The sequence below is a fragment of the Monosiga brevicollis genome, genomic scaffold, assembly GCF_000002865.3.
Source record: "Monosiga brevicollis MX1 MONBRscaffold_18 genomic scaffold, whole genome shotgun sequence".
In the NCBI taxonomy this organism is placed as follows: Eukaryota; class Choanoflagellata; order Craspedida; family Salpingoecidae; genus Monosiga; species Monosiga brevicollis.
Window position 1 is genome coordinate 630,449 of NW_001865055.1, and position 19,957 is coordinate 650,405.

Sequence of the window (19,957 nt, forward strand, 5' to 3'; positions counted from 1 at the left end):
CTCAAACTGACAGAGAGAGAGAGAAGAGAGAGACAGAGAGAGACGAGAGACAGAGAGAGAGAGACGAGAGACAGAGAGAGAGAGACGAGAGACAGAGAGAGACAGAGAGAGAGACAGAGAGAGAGACAGAGAGAGACAGAGAGAGAGACGGAGAGAGAGACAGAGAGAGAGACGGAGAGAGAGACAGAGAGAGAGACGGAGAGAGAGACAGAGAGAGAGACGGAGAGAGAGACACAGAGAGAGAGAGAGAGAGAGAGAACACACACACACGCATACACACAAACAGAGACACACACTTGTTCAGAGAAGTAAATGGGGAACGGACCAATAGGAAATTCAAGGCAAAATCAGACAAACGGCATGGGGGGGAAGGTGTGGCAGTGCAAAGCGTACTCATAAGATTAGGGTGGGAGTGTGTGGTGAGTGAATCTTTTCAGAGAGGGGTACGTGCCAGTCTTACTTGGTTGTTCAGGTGACCGTCAACATAAACTCCAATCCTTTACCCATTCAGAGGGAAGTGAAGCAGCCCAGAGCGAGCAAGCTTGCACGCGTCCCTGGCATTCTTCCGTGCCTGCAAATCGCCAGCGCCGCGGACACGCTGCGTTATATATAGTAGTATTTTACTTATCCGACCAAGGTCACCAAGATGAAATAAAAGTATTGTACTTGTACACTACCAAAGTGAGTGAAAGTATAATACTATTCATCTGTGCAACGGCATATAAAGTGTTTTACTTGTACAGTATGAGATGAAAGTATAATACTATTCATCTGCGCCACAGCAGTGTGTGTGTGTAAGTGCAGCGCAAGAGTTACGGCAACTGCCAGAGCCCACGGCGCAGACCCACTCTGGGTTGGCAGATGTTGGGGCTTGATTCTTCTCCAACCCCCAACATGTGACTGGCAGTGACATCAGTTGATGCCCATGCGGCAGAATGGCCCGTGGTGTGTGCGGTGATTCAATGGCAGTCACCTCTCACACGAGCCAGTTCGCACGCACAGAGAGAGAGGGCGAGAGGGCGAGAGGGCGAGAGGGCGAGAGAGAGCGAGAGGGAGAGAGAGAGAGCGAGAGGGAGAGCCCTAAAACCCTAAGAAAGACAACGCAAACATTGTTTTTACGAGAGGTTGGGGTTAGGGTCGGAGATTGCATGCAGCCCAGATTTTGTGTGAGCTCGCAAGGCCATTGAGCGCTACTCGTGCGGGTTCAAGAGGAGCGAGCTCATCAGGCCCAGGGCCGGGCCAGCCTGGGTAGGCACAGGCTGCGGCCCATCCATGTTATTTATTATTAAGAATCTGATGTATGAGCGTTGTTACCAGCCGAGCATGCAGCCGGCAAGAAGGGGGCCAGCGCAAGCACTGATTCAGAGGGCGAGCCAGCAGTAGTGCGTGCGCCGAGTCCTGCCCTTGAGTTTGAGGTCGCCTCGTCATCATGTGACCCAAAGCGCATGCATGACGCGCTCTTAATGTACGTGTGTGGGCACCGTGCCGTGTACGTGTGATAAGTTCTAATTCAATGTGTGGGATATACGCAACTTTGGTGTGGCGAATGTAAAGTGAGATGCGTTCTAAAGCGATTGTCAAGTGTGCTATTTGTACTGTTCACGTATACACAAATCCCATCAAGCGTATCCCCACACCGATTCACAAGTGTGGCATCGGCTTTGAATTTCTCAACCCACTCATTGTGTGTGTTCACACACTGCGAGACGCAACCATGTGCCACCGTACCACACCCCCACACCCCCACACAACGTCTAATAAGCTTATCATCCCACACCCTCATCTTGTTGTGTGTGAAGGATGATGTAATAATTTTTTTACTGAAAATTACACACACACACATAGAGACGGAGTGAGTTTGCAAACGGCAGCGCCATCCGAGAGAGAGAGAGAGAGAGAGAGAGAGAGAGAGAGAGGGAGAGGGCGGCTTGGGTACGCTGGTGCTGGCTGCCGGCTGTCGCTGGGGGTATATGTGATATCGTTGGACTTGTTGTCGTGTTGTTGTGTTGTGTTGTCTTGTCTTGCCGCGACCGCCTGGCTTGGCCTCTTGCTGCATCTTGCTCATTGACGGGGCAACTGCTGCAGCGCGACGGGCGGTGTCGCAGCTGCTGGAGCAGTTGTCTGGCGTGGGGCTGGTCTCTTGGCCTGGGGTCTCGTTGTGTTGGTGCATTTATCCGGTATCCGTTCATTTGTGAGAGTGTCTCTGGGTACTTCTCACAGGGGTCGGGCTTTGCCTTGCGCGCAGCTTTTTAGCCAGTTTGACGTCGACTGAGTCGGCCCATGACGACGGCCGCATTCTAGGTACGCTGCCCTTCTTCGCTTCCCCTCTCTGCCAAACCTGCGCCCCTCCCCGCCTAAACATACACACGCATGTCTTCTGCTTCCGCCCCACTTCGCTCGCTCCTCTCGCACCGCTCCCACCACTGCCGCCGCCATGCCGCCGCCATGCCATCGCGCCCACTACACGCACATGATGCGCCCGACCACATTGACTCTACCCATCCACCCACGCACCCAAATACCTTCCACCTCCTGCTCCTCCTGCCCCTCCTCTTCCTCCTGCTTTTCCTCCTCCTGCTCCGCCACCGCCGCCAACTGCTGCTCCTGTTGCTGCATGTCGTGATTGCAGCAGCAGCTGCTGACCAAAAAATTTCTTCCTCTCCTGTGTCCTTTTTGGTTTTCCTTCAACTGTACATCTGTACAACGCGCGCCACACACACGCTCGCTCGCTCGCTTGGCCATGGCCGCTGCCACAACCCCCCCCTTGCCTAGCTCGGCTCGAGCACACCACCCATCATCCAGTTCTTAGCCTGCGTTTTCGTCTGCAGCACGCCTCAATTGACCTTTGACTTTCTTGTTTGCCTGCTGCACCCAGGCAAAACAACCAAAAGCACTAGCTGGGTTGATAGCCACTTTAGGGTGTCCCTTTCACCAGCATCATGGTGACCCTCAGCGGCGACTTGGCGGCCACATCGGCTTCCACCGCTGGTACCATTCTACTCCTCAATATCGTCGGCATCTGCATGGCCGTCTTTCCCCTGCGCCCAGCCCCCGAGGAGTCGGGCATTGTCTCAAAAGAAGGCATTCGGGTACGCTCTTGCTTCCCCGCTCGGGCCCTTGTCATTACAGCCTCCTCTTTTCGTTTGGTGCTATTCCCCCCCCATCCCCATCCCCTCATCCCTTCTTCCTGCCCTCCCCGCCCTTCCCCCATCGGGCTTTGTTCCGTTGCCGTGTTAGGTCGCATCACAAATTGCCGCACGTATCCTCATGCCTTGCCTATCATTTATCAACGTGGCCGAGCTGCAAGACATTAGCTCCATCTGGCCCGTCTCCATCTGGCATCTTGTCAGCATCCCCTTTTGCATCCTCGTGTCCTACATGCTCTCCTTCCTCTTTCGCGTACCCAATGAACTCCGCGCCATCTTCGTCGCCGCTGCCAGTTTCAGCAACCTCGCCTCATTGGCCTATGTCATCATGCAAACTCTGTGCGAACAACCCGAACTTGACGTCGAGGACGAGTGCTACGATCGCGCTGCCGGCTTTATCGCCATCTCCATCATCCCTTGGCACCTCCTCTTTTGGACCGCCGGCGATTATACCCTCTCCTTGGCCGCCCGGGCTGGCACCGATTACACTCCAAAGGCCCCCCTCTCCAAGGAAGAACGCCGTGCCGCCCGAATCAAGAGTGCCGTCGACCTTCTTTTGAAAATCCTTAACCCCAACCTCGTGGCCACCCTGGTCGGCGTCCTTGTCAGCCAAGTCGACGTTCTGCACGACCTCTTTTTCGTGCCCATTGGTCAAGACAGCGGTCGCCCCCCGCTCAGCTTTGTCACATCCGCCGTCAGCTCGCTCGCCGACGCCTCAGTAGGCCTCACTACCATCATCATCGCCGCCACCCTGGGCAAACGCCTGTTGCGTGTCAACTGGCGCAAGCTTCGGGCTCGTCTGCTCTGCCGCTACCAACCCAATGTCGCCACTACGCACCCAGCCAAAGCCGATTCTCCCGACTTTATCATTGCAACCTCCTTTGCCGCGCTCTCGCCTGATTCCTCCCCCCAGCTCAATGCCGCGTCCAGTACCGCCACCACCACTACCACTGCCGATAACGACAACAGGGCCACTAATGGCGGTGCTTCAGCAAACAACAAGGACGCCGCCAACGATGACGACGACGACAGCAACAACGATGCCATCTTCAACGATATGCCCTCCAAAACTGATGTCGAGATGATTCTGGCCGACAAGAGCGATCCAGCTAAACTTGAGGGCAACGTCGATGCGGCTGCAATTCTAGCCCAGGCGCGCCGCCGCAAGGGGCGGCTCTCCCCCACCTTCTTCTTGCAACTTATCTTTGTTCGCGTCTACCTCATGGGTGGCCTGCTCTTCGCCATGGTCTACCTCATCTCTCCTCTCGTCTTCCCCGATTCTCAGCCCGACTCTTCTCTGATCCGCCTTGTCTTTTTCGTCCAGTGTATCGTACCCTCGGCCAATCTCATTGTTCTCCTCGCCCAACAACGCGGCCTCGTCGTCATTGCTGAGGACATTGCTCTCGCCATGCTCTGCCAACACATCCTATCTGCGCTGAGCTCCATCTTCTTTACTGCCATCGCCCTCTCCATCGTGTATGATGCATAGAGAGCCATAGACCTCACCCTAGTCCGTGGTCTTGTCGTTGTTCTGTGTTGACGCCTTAGTATCGTCTTGTCACCTCTCCCCTCTTCTTCATTGCTCTCTCCTTTTTCCTTTGACTTCATATGGTTTCCCTCCTTTTGGGTCTCTGCCTTTTAGCGATGACCCAACCACTACATGGTTGGTTCCCGCTGTCTGGTAGAACCGCGTCGACGCAGCGCGTCACAGCCCGTCGCTCCTCAGATCAAATGATTCTCGAGCTATGGGATCTTGTATCGTGTTTCTGTAGGCTTTTCTACTCTTCTCTTTCCCCTCGGTGGCGTGGTGCATTGTTTGTCATTGTTGATACTGATGGACAACATGAAAAACTCTTGTCCGTCGTGGCGATAGTGCGCCTCGCCTTTCAGGCTACTCCTATAATTTTTTTTTTTTTTTTTTTTTTTGTTGATCCCCGAGTCGCTTGTGTAATGTTGCGTGTGCGAATGGGTGCGTCTCGGTCTTGCCACTGCCGTTGTCGCAAAGCGCCACGTGGTAAATTGCCGGCCCAGGCGAACACACACACACACACACACACACACACAAATTGCATTATAAATTCGAGCTACGGCATCGTGTCTAGGAATGTTTTTTTCAACAGGACTTGTGCCAATCCCGGCAAAAGGGTCGCAACTTCTTGATGTTCCACCAGCGCATTTTGCATCTCAACGGTCCATGGCTTGGAATGAGCCCAACACATCCACCACCAACCCGCTTTTTCGCGCCTCTTCGAGCACTTGCGCCAAAGCAGAATCTTGGGCATGACCTGTGGCGTTTATCAGATATGCAGTTGCAAGGGACCAGATGGCCCAGGAGTATGATGAGTACAAGCGATGGGAGACCGGGAACAAGACACGCATATCACGGATCATGCACGCCACTTAATCGTAGGGCATACCTCGGCACTCAATCATGTAAAAGAGGCGCGGCTGGCCGATGACGTCCTGAGATTGTTGGAGGTGCGAATCAACGCCAAGCACCTCCACATGTGCTCCAACCAGCGCATTCAAGAAAGCGCCGATAGGTGCGGGTGCTGCTGGCCCTGCATCGCCTGTTTTGACGCGGGAGTCTGTTGTGTTGAGCAAGAGCAGCGTACGATCGTTGCCTGAACGCGTCGTTCTACGCGCACCCGATGTGCACCGCAGCAGAGCAAGAGTGAGATGTGAGGCTGTACAGCTGTTCTGCTGCAGATGGGCGGAAGACATACAACTGGAGGTGGCGGCTAATGATGAGGAAGCGCGTGCGGTTCTCAGCACCGGCGCCTTGCATGTCATGGCGCAGGACGCGCAGGTCTGCAAGCCCAGATGAGCCAATTGAGTCCAAGGACAAACATGAAGAGCGTGACTTGAGGGAAGTGGGTAGGTGGTGTCAAACCTGGGTGCATTTCGAGAGCCAGCTCCGAGACGAGGGCGGCGGCATGTGGATCTTCAGCGGCACGCTGGGCCCCCTCGGCTGTGCTGGCCACGGGCACGCATTTATCAGACAAGTTCATGTCTGCCAAAAGTGCCTGGCATTCCACGAGCACGTTGGCATGTGAATAGACTTTGGTAATCTGTAGGAGGTTTCACGTGTTCAGAAGAGGTAGGTGAGAGGCCTGCAGCGCCAGAAGCGGGCCACATGGACGTGACATGAAGCGAGGCGGGGGATATGGCAAACGCCAAATGAGCCTGTCAGCACCTGGTCCAGAGTGCCTCGCGAAACAAGGCGATGAGAGACGGGGAGCCAAATTTCACCCTGAACGCGGGCTTTTGAAGCGTAGAGCAAGTCATGGACGCGGCGCAAGATGCCCGAGGCCGTATTAAAGTAAGGGACGACACCACAAGCAACACGGTTTTCCATGACGAGCTGGAAGACCTGCCATCAAGTTCAAGGTAAAAAACAGTATTCATAACCGTGGACGTGTGTGAGGGCGGACAAGCCTGCGGTGCCCAGGCGACGGACGGACGGTGGTGCTGGGGCATGGCGGGTGGGGGTTATCCTAGCACACAAGCGTCCGTACATTGTCAATGCTGTCACAAGCCAAAAGGTCTTCGCCTTGCGAGAAGCAGGCCTGAGCAGCGCGCAGGCAGTGAGTGCCAGGCGGGCCCAGGTAGGCGACGGTGCACTGCTCATCTAGGCTGGAGGTTGTTGGGTGCGGAGTGAGCGGCATGCAGATGGTGTTTGATGAAGAGGCGGCAAAGGCATCGGGAGTGCACAAATTGTGGGGCAAGCTCACCGTTGAAGCAGGTATTCCACTTCAATGTCTTTCGTCAGGGGAATCAGAAGCTCGCGATAGATGCGCTCAGGCAGGTCTGGGTCAATTTTGAAGGCGGTGGCCGCAGCGCTGGCAGCGTCTGTCGCAGTAGAATTGGGTGGGGCTGGGCGAGGGACATCGCTGATTTCTTGTCCGTAGGTTGCGGCTTTGAGGCGAACCCGGCGTAGGAGGCGGTCTTCAACGGCCTGGTTGGTGAGGAGGCGCATGAGGCCGTCGGTGTCGCGAGCTCGGATGAGCTGGGTGTAAGCCTCGCGCTGTTCGCGGAACTTGACCTCGGCTACCTGCTTGCCGTAGTGGACGCGTTTGGAGATGGCTTGGAGACAGATAATGTCGGCATCGGCTGAGGAGCCGTAGTGACCATCGTCGCCAGCGGCACAAATGCTGGGCACAATCTCATTGAGGTATTGGTCCAGGACCTTGGCGTTGTAGTTGATGCGGTTGGGCTTGAGGAAGTTGGCGCTGCTGCGCGGCGGCAAGAAGGAGGAGGGAGTGAGGGCGGGAAAGAAGGGGTTCTCATCCTCGGCGTTGTAGCGACCAAGCAGGGCTTGGATGCGTTCTGTCTCGCGGAGAAAGTACTCGAGAAAGCTGTACTGCTGGCCAAGGGCCGAGTGGGTGGAGCTGGCTTCCCACACGCTGCCCTCGCCGCGGCGGTAGATGCGGTCGTTCCGTGCAAAATGGGCGCGCTCAATCAAGGCAAAGATGATGGTTTCTTCCAGCCGGAGCAAGTAGTCGCGCAAGTCCTGCAGGGAGAGTTCGCCGCTGCCGGCCGCCGTCGCTGCAGCAAAACGAGCGCGAGAAAAAAGTGAGGCAGGCAGAATGTTGATCTAAGCATCGCAAGAAGAAATCAAAAAATGACCAAAGACCACCTGCGTAGAACCAAGAAAGGCGGTGGGGCGACGGGGGCGATGGGGGCAGGAGCAGGGCGCTGCCGTTTTGGTGGTACCTGCAGTCGCCGCCATCTCGATTTCGAAACGCGATTCGCGCCTCAATATCCGAGGGGACGTGTTTAGAATGTACAACAGTAAAATACTTTTTCAGAATGAACGTGCGTCTTGTAAGATTGGAGAATAGGTGGTTAACTTTAGAGGGTGATTCAGTTCAAGGGCAAGGGCGCATGATGCGCAGAGCGTGTGTGCTGGGGGATGTGATGTTGAGAGACCATGTCATCAAGAAGGTCCAAGTCGCTAGCTTTCAAAGGTAATATCCTTAATGTCTCAGAGAGTGATGTACCGCTCGGTTATCTTGAGAGAGGTGAGATGTCATCAAAGAGGTCCTCGTCAACCGCGTGCTCATCTCTCTCTCTCTCTCTCTCTCTCTCTCTCGCGTTCGCTCTCTCGTTTTTTTTTTTTTTTTTTCGGGTTCGGCAGCTGGAGTTGGACGCGGGAGCCGGGCGTCTCGAGACAAGCGTGTGCAGGAGCCTGGGAGGAGCCTGGAATAGGGCCGTGGTCTCGTGTAGTGGTGTGCTGGGCACAAGTTTGAGCGTGTTCCAGCCGGCTGTGGCCGATAGATTTGACGAGACGAGCGCACATTTGGCTGCCGCCGTTGGTGACCTCGAGTACATTTCCCATCAAGTTCCGCCGCCGTGCGCTGCGCCAACTGCCAAGCAGCCTTGAAGTTGTGATAGACGGGGACTTGGACTCGTCTGTCTTTGTTCAAGGCTTTTTTTTCTTCTTGGTTGTGGCCGCTGTCGTTTGCTGTCGGCTGCTCCCCCTCGTCAGACAGCCCATGGTTGGAAAGCTACACACCACCACCACCATCATGGAGATTAATGCTGATTACCTGGTACGACGCTCGGGCCGTCCTCGCTCTGGCCATGGTGTTGTTTTAGTGGTATCTGTCTGTCTTGGTTTGCCAATGGTCTTAATGCCCCTGACCATGTCGCTGGACCCTGTGCGCTTCGATCGGGCTCGGGTCGTGGCATGGATTAATATCCCAACGCGCTCGTCCTCACGTTTTGGGGTGTCTTGTTGCTTTCCTGCGTATGCTTCCCATGTGTGTCCGTCTCGCGGTTTTTTTGTTATTCATTTCAGGAGCGGGCGACCGCTTCCAACAAACTCATCGAGCAGCTCGTGGGCTGCATTCCTGCCGACATTTACCTACGCAACTCGGAAACTTCCAACAACCTGAACGTTGGTCTTGCCTCATCACGTTTGACGGAGCTGCCTTTTGTCTTTTACAAATGTGGCTTGATCACCTCACGCCTGCTTCCGCGCGTGCTTTTCCCCCTCCCCCTTTTTTTTCCTTGCCTTTGTAGGAAAAGTACATGGTTAACAAAAAAGGCAACGCGCCCAAACAAGATGTCAAGGATGCCTCGAAGAAGGGCAAGCGTGCTCGCGTAGGTCCCTATGGCTCACGTTGTGGTGTTTCCCACTACCTTGCGTCTCCATTTTTGCCATGCTTTTCACGCACGTGTTCGCTGACCTCGTCACGAACCTTTGGCTTGTTGTCTACAGCTTGATCCCGAGGCGCGTAGTGTCGTGGCCCAACAGGCTGCTATGGCCAATGAGGAGGCTAAAACGCAGGCCGCTCAAGACAGCAGTGACGACGAAGACATGCAGAAACCGGCCGGTGATCAGTCAGTATCGAACGGTGCCACTCGCACGGGACCCGTTTTTAAGCACCTCAGCCACCAGCAACTTCGCGAGCGCCTGCGCCAATCTCAAGAGGTCGGTGTGGGGTGGATTCAATGGAGCGCACCTCATCTCGCTGCCATGCCCGTCGATTCACCATCACACCATTTGCTTCTACCATAGCAACTTCGCGCCAAGCGCAAGGCTGACGTCAACGCCAACCGCAAGAAACAAAAGGAAAAGGTCGGCTCGGCGTGCCACGCACTTGCCGGCCTTATTTCCCCATTCGATATCCCGCCATGAAGGGCTCATGGGGTTTCTTTTTTCTCTTATTCAACGGTGCACATTAGGTGGCTAACAAGCGCGCCAAGCTGAAAGAAGAGCGCAAGACCAAGGCATTGGCCAAGGCGCCCCACGTTCCCGGGTCGGGCGCAGACCGCGCCGCGGGTGCCGCCGATGGCTCGACTCCGGCCAAAAAGGTTCGATGATAGACTTAATTTCTTGACAGTGTTGGTGCTGCTCTCAACCACTTGCCGCCGTTGTCATGTCTTTTGATACCTTTTAGAGCAAAGTTCTGTTTAGCAAGTTTGATTTGGGTGATGCTCGCAAGCCCAAGAGCAAGCCTACCCCACAGCAGCTCTTGCAGCAAGCCGAGGCCAAGTCTGAGAAGATGAAGCAGCTCCGCCAATCCAACCCTGAAAAGGTGCGTGTGGTGTGCGTGTGGTGTGCGTGGGGACGGTATTGCTCTGGTTGATTTTTCACGTCCCTCACTGGCTTCATATGCTATGCTTTACACTCGACGGGGTACGAATGGTGCATTCGGACAGGCTGCTGAGGTTGAGAAGAAGGACGCATGGAGCAAGGCACTGCAAAAGGCCGAGGGCCAAAAGGTGCGAAATGACAACATGCCAATGGCCCAAGGCGGGGGCAATACGTCTCACACTCATTGCCCATGGCACTGCTCGTGTCCTTTGCATTTCCTGCTTTCTCTCCCTTTCTCCAGGTCTTTGACAATCCTTCTCTGGTGAAGAAGAAAATCAAGCGCATCGAGCAAGCCAAAAAGAAATCGCAGCTGCAATGGTGCGTGGCTAATTGCTTTCCTTGCTTGTCGACTCGGGGCTTGCTTGTTGACTCAACTCCATTGGTGCATGTTTGTTCGCAGGACGGATCGTGAGTCTGAGGTCAAGAAGCAGCAAAAGGAGCGCCAGGACGCGCGGCAAAAGAACTTGCAGGCCCGTATCGACGCAAAGCGCGAGAAGAAGGTCAAGAAGGTATGCCAGGCTTTTTTTCTACGCGCTGTGTGTTTGGAGGGCCGCTCCTGTTATATCGAGCCACTTTTATTTGAACTTCTTTTGCGGTTTGACTCATCTTTGCCTTTTGCCTTTTGCCATCTGCTATAGCTCAAAAAGTCGGGCCGTCTCGTGGGCAAGCCAGGGTTCTAAGCCTTTGTCGTGCGGCCTTGAGTTTTTTTTTCTTTTCCTCCTTTTTCTTTTCCCCCTTTTTTTTTTCAAACTTGTTCTCTTGGGTGCTTGCTGCGATACGCTCCTGGCCGAAAGAACCTGTGCTATTCGTGTGTGTGGGATCTGTCGGTACGCAAGTATCGACCTGATCCGCTTGGTGAACTCGAGAGTTGATAGCACCGCCCTGCTCACTTGAATGTCGATTCTATAGAAAGGCCGAGACAGGCTGAGGCATAGTCAGGCAGAGGCAGGCAGAGACCGATTGAGACGGACCGAGACGGACTGAGACAGACTGGGACAGACTGAGACAGACTGAGACAGAATGGGACAGGCAGCACTCAAAGTATTACGCCATCAAATGTCAGACAATCTTCATCACAAGGGCACGTAACGGACACCTACAACTCCAAAAGGGGGCGTAACGTAACGAACTTTGCCATTGACTGAATGGTGTGTGTGTGTGTGTGTGTGGCGGGGTTGAAGCGGCAGCGGCATGGGGATGGGGGAGGTGCGGTGTGGCAAAAGGGTAGGGGAGGGGGTGTGCCAAAGAGGGGAGAGATAGGGAGAGGGAGAAGGAGAGGGAGGGACAGGGAGCGGGGGCGGTGAGCGGGGAAAATGATGATCATATCACATGGGTTGGGAGAGTGCCCGAGTTGGCGCTTCAAGCTCCCGTCATGGGGGCCGGTTCTGGCCAAGTCGAGATTGGGTGCAGGCAGCTGGGCGGTGGTTGATGAGCAGGGCGCTTTGTGCTTTTAAGACGGCATGGGCTCGTTCCCTCACTGACATTTCTCTCTATGCTGGTTGTTGATTGTCGCTTTTCTTAGCCCGGACAGCCGTCTGTTAATCGCCGCTGCCCGTGGCTTGTGGAGCATTGATCCGGCCCGATGAGCTTTACGCAGGCCAACGACGACTTTGTTGTGACAGCCTCCCCGCGACTCAGTGTCCGTCGCGTCTTGTCCGGTGCGATGCCACCCGTGGCGCCCGCCAGCATCACCAACGATGGCAACCCCCAAACCCTCGCTTCTCAGGATCTAGAGAGTACCACGCCCACGCCCAGCGTTGGCCGTCGTGGCCGCGGTCTTGGGCGCCATCGTTCCACCATTGCCAATGCCGTCGAACCCAATACCGCTTTCGTGTGTTTTTGCTCCTGCCCCAAAGCTGCACACAATCACGCTCGCACATAAACGACAGGTCCAGTCTCACCCCTTGAACCCCACTTGCTTGCTTGCAACAGGATATCCCACTTGCTCGTCTCAACACCACCACGAGCGAGGTGACGGGCAGCCACAGCGGTCAGTGCCATCGTGTCTCCTTGCATCGTCCCGCAAACGCATATGTGAATGTCAATGTAAATGTGTGTGTGTGTGTGTGTGTGTGTGTGTGTGTGTGTGTGTGTGTGTGTATTGTGCGTGGGTCGGTGAGATCAGACTTCCCAGACTTGCCCGCTGACCTGCTCTCGGCCGTGCACCTCTTTGCCCAGATGATGAGGATCTTCCCCCGGATTATCCCGAAGCCGACAGCGTGCGTGACACCACCTCGTCCTGCGTATAACTCATAGGCTCGCGCGCATTCCCTTCTGTGTGGCTCGATCCTCACTTTGCTCTCTGCTCGCTCCCCTCTGGACCCTCTCGCACGACAGGCTTTCGACCCCAGCATTTCGTCAGATCAAGGGCTCGCCCTCGAATCTAAAAGGTGCAAAGGCCTTTCAATTCGACTCGTGCTCCGGCGCCGCGTCCTTAATTTGCCTGACGCTTGTCGGTTTCAATGTGGCAACATACTCTTGCTGATTGAAACTCGCGCCATCTGCTACCCATTCACCCTAGTCTGGAGCTTCTCTCCGCATGTCGAGACGGAAACCTGGCTTCCGCGCGGGCTCTCATCCAAGAAGGCAAGGCCGACGTAGCCTACCAAAACGTCTTCCAGCAGACCGCCCTCATCTTTGCAGCAGCGAGTGGAAACAAGGTACTTGCCTCTGTAACCTGCTCAACCCACGTTAAAGCTCCAGCCAAAAGACTGCACCTCGCGCCCATCCCCATTCTCGATTGGACCATGCAATGGCATCGGGCCAACCGTTATCAACCCTATTTGCATGTCGCCACCACCGGTAGGAGCTGGTGCACATTCTCATCGAGGCCGGGGCGCCGCTGGATCTGATCAACGCCAACAACCAAACGGCACTCACGGTAGCGCTCATGCGGCGCCATAACGAGGTGGCCAAGCTTCTCATTTCAAAGGGGAGTAACATCTTAGATTCCTTGGGCAACCTGACCAACGTGCTGGAGGGGGTCAAGGACTATGAGCTTCGCCAACTCGTGTCAGAGGACATGTTGTGTAGCCATCCACAACCCATCAAGATGTGTTTCCACCTTGCCCGTCGCCTCGAACGTCTGGCTCAACGTCAGGAGGAGCGCCAACAAATGTATCGAGAGCTGGCTGAGATTTGCAGCACACTGGCAACCAACCTCCTCTCCCGCTGCCGTGACATGTGGGACGTGCGCCGCTTGCTCGCCGACCACACGGGCATTCTCGATGATGCGCTTCGCCACCAACAGGAAGGCTTTGTGGCCCATCCGTTTTGCCAAGAGTACCTCAAAGAACTCTGGTTTGGCAATCACAAGGCCGCCGAGTCTCATGAGTTTCTATGGCTTCTGGTGCAGTATTTTGGCTGCGCCGTCTTTTTTCCAAGTTTGTCCTGTCGTCTCATCGCCACAACCCTCCTTCTGGGAAACCAGCGCAAGGAAATACTTGCCAAACAAAGCGCACAGAAGGGCAGCCAGGCCGGTCCATACCACCCTTGCCAGAGCCCATTTCTGCCTCACCCAAGCTGCTCGCTGGTGCTGATCCCGCCGTAGTCTATCTGATTGACTTTTTGATGCTGAATCATTCCCGCTTGGCCTTTAGCAAGCTGGGCGATTATCTCATGTTGTGGCACACGCCCGTGATGAAGTTCACGGGACACATGTCTTCCTTCCTCGCCTTTCTTGTCCTGGTGCTGGTCGTGGTGGCTCAACGGGCCAGTCCAACGCCCACGAGCGCAGAAGTCGCCCTCGCCGTCTGGCTCATTGCCATGCTGTTCCAAGAAATACGTGAAATATATCAGACCCCCTTCCGCATCTATGCCCGCTCCATCTGGAATGTGCTGGACGTGGTGTCCCTCCTTTTCTTCTTGGTCGTCATCGCTCTGCGCGTCATTGCCTGGGATAACGATGTGCGTGGCTTGGAGGTGGATGACTTGCTTTCAGCTGCCAACGTTCTGATGGCCGTGGCGGCGGTGTTCTCCATCATTCGCCTGTTGAACATTTTGGAAACCAGCTCTCTGCTCGGTCCACTCCAGGTACGTGCTGCGCTGCGCTCCGCCCCCACCTCGCTTCCCTCGTTGTAGTTTCCATGTTGGGCCAGGCGTCGTAAAACCAAGTTGTTCAAGGAACGTGCTGCATGTCATTGGGCCGCCTGGTTTTACAGATCAGTATCCGCCAGATTTTCACAGATCTGATTGTTTTCCTGACCATCTTGATTGTGTTCATGTTGGCCTTTAGTGCGGGCCTGGCGAAGGTAATGGTTGCCTTGTGCTCACCCGCTTTGCTCGTGTATCGTGTCTGTGGTTCAGTGCTGTGTTTTTTTTTTTTTTTTGTTTTTTTTATAAATTTTCAGCCAACCTAATGTGTGCTGACTGTGGCTGGCGTGGGTTGGCTGTGCTATAGCTCTATGAGCGGGTTGAGCGCTTGCCCGTCAATGACGAGGTGTTGGAGGCCTTTGGCAGCTTTGAACGCTGTTTGCGTACCACGTTTTGGGCTCTTTTCGGGCTCGTAGAGCTTGGCACGTTGACAGTTGAGGGCCGAGACGCTGCGCGCATCCAAGCCACGGGCGAAATTGTGTTTGGCGTGTACATGGTACGTCCTCTTCTGAGCTGTTGGGTCACGGCCACGAGCTTTGGTCACAAGAGCTCTGGCGTTGATGTGTGCACCATCTCGGAGGGGAACCCACGTCCGATTGAATCCGCACCCGCCTTTTCATTCCATTGCCGCTTCGTGCTGTGGCCGACTTTACTTGCATTGCTCCATAGGTCCTCGTGTTCATCCTCTTGATCAACTTGTTGATTGCCATGATCTCGAATACGTATCAACGCATTGCATCCAACGCAGATACAGTGTGGAAGTTTGCGCGCGCACGTCTGATCCGCGAATTCCAGCGCTACCCTTGTGCGTGCCCCGTATGCTTTTCATCCCTGCCGCCCACCCAGCTGCGTACTATGAATCAGCTCGCTCACTTTTGTCATCCGCTGGACTGCACATGTGTGGGGGCGCGTGCTTAGCAATCCCGGCTCCGTTTAATTTGATCGCCGAGCCCATCTGGGCCTTGACGCGACTGCTGGGCTGGAATATGAAGCAAATCCTGCAGCCAGCAGGCTACGGCTCGAGTGACAACGCGGAAGAAGACGAGCAGCTTGCCTTGCTGTTGCAAAACCTAGCCGAACGGCATCGCAAACACCGGCGAGACAACGACAGTCTTGATCAGGTTCGAGGCCCGCCCGCTATCCTCCCTCCTTGACAAACATCACGGGTCATGAAGAGTCTCACGACATCGCACGCGATCCCACGGAGTAGAGCGATTTGGAGCAAATTTGGCAAGAGCTGTTGTCCATGAAGCGCCTCCTGCAAGAGGCCGTGCGCACTCGCGACAGCGAGCTTGGGTCAACGGCCGCGGCTGCGTCGGCCGCGCCTCTGGCTTAGCTTCCTCGTGCACCCGACGAGTGGGCATGCCGAGTCTTGCCCAGAGTTTCACACTCATCAATCAAACGCTTTCTCCCATACCAGCGAGCCAGCCTCCCTTCCTTTTCCCCATCAGCAGAAGCGCAGCAGACGCGCAGCAGAAGCTCAGCGACATGTCGTATCACATTCGAGTGGTGTTTTTCCGAAATAATTCGTGCTAAATGCATGCATGCATGAATCAAAGAGAAGGAGGCACAGCCACATGCCAATGCAGCCCAGAAAAGTTGGGCCCTGTCCGCTCTGACTTAGGCATCTTGAGGGCGAGGGCAGCAGTCGTGGACCATTCCTCCCCTCATCTTGAAGACTAACAACAGATTCAACAACAACAACGGTCGGTGATGGTGGACACAATCGAGGCCTCAGTCTTTTGACATTGTTTTGGTGCCTGATCATCTGCTGCTCCAGGACTTGCGGGTCCCTTGACTTTGGCGGGCGCCGGCGCAGGTGCGCTTGGGCCCCCTTGACGGCTGGTGGGCGATCAGCTGCGTTTGATAGCCTTGTTGCTGCTCCGCAAGACGAACGACGTGCATCGGCCCAGCGTGCGGGGCACAGCAGAGCTCTTGATCCCCGCTCACCATGGCGACCGGGCGCGACGCGCCGTCGGAGACGATCGAAGCACCCGTGTCAGTTCATGCGCTGGCAGCGTCGCTGAAGGGCACGCTGCGACTGAGTCCGCCATCCCTGGCCCCAAAGAAGGTGTTGGGCCTGGTTGCTGAGGCGGACGAGTCTTCGACCGACGATGGCGTGGTGTTGCCGCCGTCCGAGGCTGCCCGTCCTGTGATGGTGCGGCGCCAATCAGCTCTGGCTGCTAATGGTATCAATATAGGGCGCGAGCTTCGCATTGAGCAGCGCCGTAAAGAGTTTGCAGAAAGCAATGGTTCGCTACGTAGCTCATGCGAGGCACGCCGCGACATGGAATGGGTTAAACACACCCTTCGTAAGACCAGTACTCCACCTCCCACTGAGCTTGAGGCCCGTCTCTTACAGCGCCGGGCAAGTGCTGACGCAGACGTGGGAGTGTCCCGGGTCGCAAACGCGAGCGAAGGCACCGAGCTGAGCCGCGCTTTTGAGAAACGGCGCCAGTCCACAACAGCCCTCTTGAAATAGTGGCCAGCTCTTCCGTTGTAAAAGTCAAGTGAGCTTTGCATCGCCTACTGTGGTTTTGCTCTGCTTTGGCGGTGTGGGTCATGGCCACTGTGGCACATGGCGATTGAATTGATGATCATATTTGCTAAATTCATGATGGAGGGATCGGTGGAAATGAACCGAAACGGGAGAAGGGCATGGACACAACAGCGTGGTCCCAGTTGCCGCAGCCGCAGCCAGAGACAATTGGCCATCGTAGATCTTGTATACAGACGCGTACACGGAAAAGGATTGAAGAAGAAAGAAATACAAAAAAAAAAAACAGTGTACGAAACAGGCCCATTCCACCAGACACGACCAAGCAAGAGCAGAGGTCCGAGAAGGAACCAAAACGACACAAAAAGGGAAGGTCCTTGACAAGAAAGGGCGCGCGTCAACATACAGGAACCATACAAAGCCCTAGCAGCACCACCCTACAACGACTCCTGCCCGAGGAACCCATTGTGTGTATGTGCCCGGAGACATCACCCGCTGGATGAGCAGGGCCACAACACACGCACACGACAGGAACGGCAACGACAACAACATTCAACAGCAAGAACAGGACAGTTAGAACTGGGAGGGACACTGGGAAGGGCACAAGGAGCCGAGGAGTCACCATGGCAACAAGAGCGTCACAGGCCACGGACATGGGAGGCATCAAGCACAAAGGTGGGACATCGAGGGGAAATGATACATGAGTTGGGAGCAAGGGTCAGCGGTAGTCCACGCTAAGCTCAGGCTGCCGCTCAGTAGGGCAATGCCCGCTTCAAATGGCTTTCAACAATGATATCACTATGAATGGTACGGGTTCACAGGTGCGAGTGAGGCAAAAGAAACCACTAGGAAGTTTGGTGCTGCAAACGCGCGCACGCGCGAGAGAGAGAAAGAGAGAGGGAGAGGGAGAGCGAAGGGGGCAAGCAGATGAGGAGCTTACTTGACAGCGTCAAAGACGTAGCGAATGTTCTGTGTCTCGGTGGCGCAGACGAAATGCTCATATACGGGCTTGTTGGGGTTTTTGTTGAGGCGCTTGAACATGCCTGCAATGAACTTCTTGGCCTCTGAGGCATTGTTTGGAGGACCATCGTACTCCGGAAAGTAGTCCTTGAGCGGAGTACGGGCAATCTTTTGCGAGAAGAGATCTGTCTTGTTCAGGAACAGAATGATGGCTGTGTTGATGAAGAACGAGTTATTGCAAATGGCGTCGAAGAGGGTGAGGGACTCGTGGATGCGGTTTGTCTCCTGATCCTCGAACAATTTCATGTCGTAACCCGAGAGGGCGGCCACAAAGAGCACGGCGGTGACGTCATTGAAGCAGTGGATCCATTTGCGACGCTCGGACCGTTGGCCTCCGACGTCAAACATACGGTAAATGAGGTCTTTGTAGCGGAACGTGGTTTCAATGACGCCCGTCGTGCGCACACGGGCGCGGAGCACGTCTTCTTGGGTGGGGAGGTAGTTGCTCTGTGCAATGCGGTCAATGTTATTGAAAAAGTATTCAGCTGAGTCGTTGAGCTGGTACTCGTTGGAGCGGCGGAAGCATTCTTGAACGCCCGAGTCTGCCCAAAGGGCCTTGAGGGCTTCGGTGAGTTCAGGGGTGAGGCCGCCCGAGGTGCCGAGTTCAATGTAGCTGAGCACAACCTTGGCGTGCTTGCGGTTCGACTAAAAAAAAAAAAAAAGAAAAGACAAAGATGGACCATCAATGAGCTGAGACCGAGAGAACCAGCAACATACAAGGGGAAAAAGAAGAAAATCCATGCCTTGCCAGTCGGTCGTGTAGATTGTCACAAAGCAGACAACGGGCGGACGCACCTGGTCTCCAATGTCAATGACAAGCGGGCCCATGGCTTCGAGAACAGCGCGCATGCTGTGGACGAGGTTGTCACAGATGGTGGGCTTGTAGCTCTTGAGCTCTTCATTGCTAAAGCCGTCGCCGTGGATAATCTTCATTTGCTTGACCAGGGTCGATTTGCCCGACTCACCGGCGCCTAGAGTGGCGTGGTAGACGGGGTGGGTGCCAAGCAGGAGGGGGATGAATCGAACGGGCCATACGAGCGTCGTGCGTGATGGAGGGATGGACCCGGGGGGAAAGCAGGTTGGGAGACAAGTGTGGGCACAAACCGAGAAGAAGGAGCTTGATGGTGCGAGAGGCCAGTTGCGCATCGCGCTCGAGCTGCGCCTCGACGGCGGCAGTACGAGCCTGCTGTGCCTTTTGCTCGGCACTCATGCAAATGCCCATGTTGGCGGTGGTGTGTGGGGTCGATGGTATATCCCCAAAAGAGAAAGGGAGAGGGAAAGAAGACAGCGGTGCCGCGTCTAAGGACCGAGTAGTTTGTTGTCTACCCTTGCGACTGTCTGCCTTGCGGGAAAGGGGTTCTTTGGCGAGAACTCAGCGTTGCAAAGCGGAACGACCAGCGTCCCTGCTATGAGAGGCAAGGCAGAAAAGAGGGGGAATTCAAGAGCAGGGCACCAAAATCAGGTTGGGCGTGGTTGGAAGGAGCTTCAACAAATGACATTGACACGAAACCAGCAACTTTCACGTCGCTCTTCTCTCGCTCTCGCGCGCTCTCTCGCACACACACACACACACATACACACATACACACACACAAAAGCTTGAAAAAAGAACAAGTCAGTGTGAGGGAAAGGAGTGCTGATGGCAGAGTGAAGCAACTGCACTGCCATTGGCCTGAAGAGGATGGTATGTGTTTGTAAAGGTTGCTCAAGTCATGGGAGCGTCGATCGAGCCTGAGAACGGAGGTGCAGGAGACACAAGGAGGCGGGGTGCACCAGAGAAGGCGGTTGGCCCCAACAAAAAAAAAAAAAAAAAAAAAAAAAAGAGGAAAACAAGGAGGCTGTTCGATGTGACAGCCGCGCGGTCTAGAGCGCGCGGCTAAAGGCAGGGGCAGTGACTGCGTGCGGTAACGGGTGTGTATATGAAGAGCCGGTGCCAAGTGTATCGGCAGCGGCAGGACGCAACATCTCGCTCAGACGGATCACAGTATCGAGCGAGCGAGCGAATGATTCAGTCAGTGCAATGTCGTTGTTCGTCGAGCATGATTGCATTTGTTGTGGTGGTCGAGCAGCTTTGGTCCAGCTGGCTGCCGACTGCCA

The 19,957-nt window shown here is 55.1% G+C and overlaps 5 protein-coding genes across 5 annotated transcripts; 3 read left to right on the forward strand and 2 right to left on the reverse strand.

The window, feature by feature from the left end:
• Positions 1-2,939: 2,939 nt before the first annotated feature.
• MONBRDRAFT_33349 (uncharacterized protein) lies at positions 2,940-4,703 on the forward strand (the record flags this gene model as incomplete). Its single annotated transcript, XM_001747651.1, has 2 exons — positions 2,940-3,089; positions 3,238-4,703. 2 exons carry the CDS (start codon positions 2,940-2,942, stop codon positions 4,633-4,635), a joined length of 1,548 nt encoding a protein of 515 aa, XP_001747703.1. The 3' UTR covers positions 4,636-4,703.
• Positions 4,704-5,784: 1,081 nt separating this feature from the next.
• Positions 5,785-7,878, reverse strand: MONBRDRAFT_10005 (uncharacterized protein; the record flags this gene model as incomplete). Its single annotated transcript, XM_001747737.1, has 5 exons — positions 5,785-5,957; positions 6,040-6,217; positions 6,665-6,782; positions 6,881-7,694; positions 7,863-7,878. The coding sequence occupies 5 exons, from the start codon at positions 7,876-7,878 to the stop codon at positions 5,785-5,787; spliced, it is 1,299 nt and encodes a 432-aa protein (XP_001747789.1).
• Positions 7,879-8,644: 766 nt separating this feature from the next.
• Positions 8,645-11,136, forward strand: MONBRDRAFT_33351 (uncharacterized protein; the record flags this gene model as incomplete). The annotated part of the gene is made up of 11 exons (XM_001747652.1): positions 8,645-8,701; positions 8,950-9,048; positions 9,174-9,254; positions 9,373-9,585; positions 9,673-9,732; positions 9,840-9,968; positions 10,055-10,192; positions 10,317-10,379; positions 10,493-10,569; positions 10,652-10,760; positions 10,890-11,136. The coding sequence occupies 11 exons, from the start codon at positions 8,645-8,647 to the stop codon at positions 10,929-10,931; spliced, it is 1,068 nt and encodes a 355-aa protein (XP_001747704.1). The 3' UTR covers positions 10,932-11,136.
• A 697-nt stretch (positions 11,137-11,833) lies between these two features.
• On the forward strand, positions 11,834-15,679 carry MONBRDRAFT_27307 (uncharacterized protein; the record flags this gene model as incomplete). The annotated part of the gene is made up of 11 exons (XM_001747653.1): positions 11,834-12,082; positions 12,184-12,366; positions 12,589-12,641; positions 12,773-12,911; positions 13,058-13,730; positions 13,802-14,283; positions 14,412-14,501; positions 14,651-14,839; positions 15,013-15,148; positions 15,262-15,464; positions 15,554-15,679. 11 exons carry the CDS (start codon positions 11,834-11,836, stop codon positions 15,677-15,679), a joined length of 2,523 nt encoding a protein of 840 aa, XP_001747705.1.
• A 663-nt stretch (positions 15,680-16,342) lies between these two features.
• On the reverse strand, positions 16,343-19,264 carry MONBRDRAFT_37969 (uncharacterized protein; the record flags this gene model as incomplete). Its single annotated transcript, XM_001747738.1, has 4 exons — positions 18,965-19,264; positions 18,656-18,831; positions 17,781-18,505; positions 16,343-16,493 (listed from the first exon to the last, which is right to left on the reverse strand). The coding sequence occupies exons 1-4, from the start codon at positions 19,080-19,082 to the stop codon at positions 16,343-16,345; spliced, it is 1,170 nt and encodes a 389-aa protein (XP_001747790.1). The 5' UTR covers positions 19,083-19,264.
• Between the last annotated feature and the right edge of the window lie 693 nt (positions 19,265-19,957).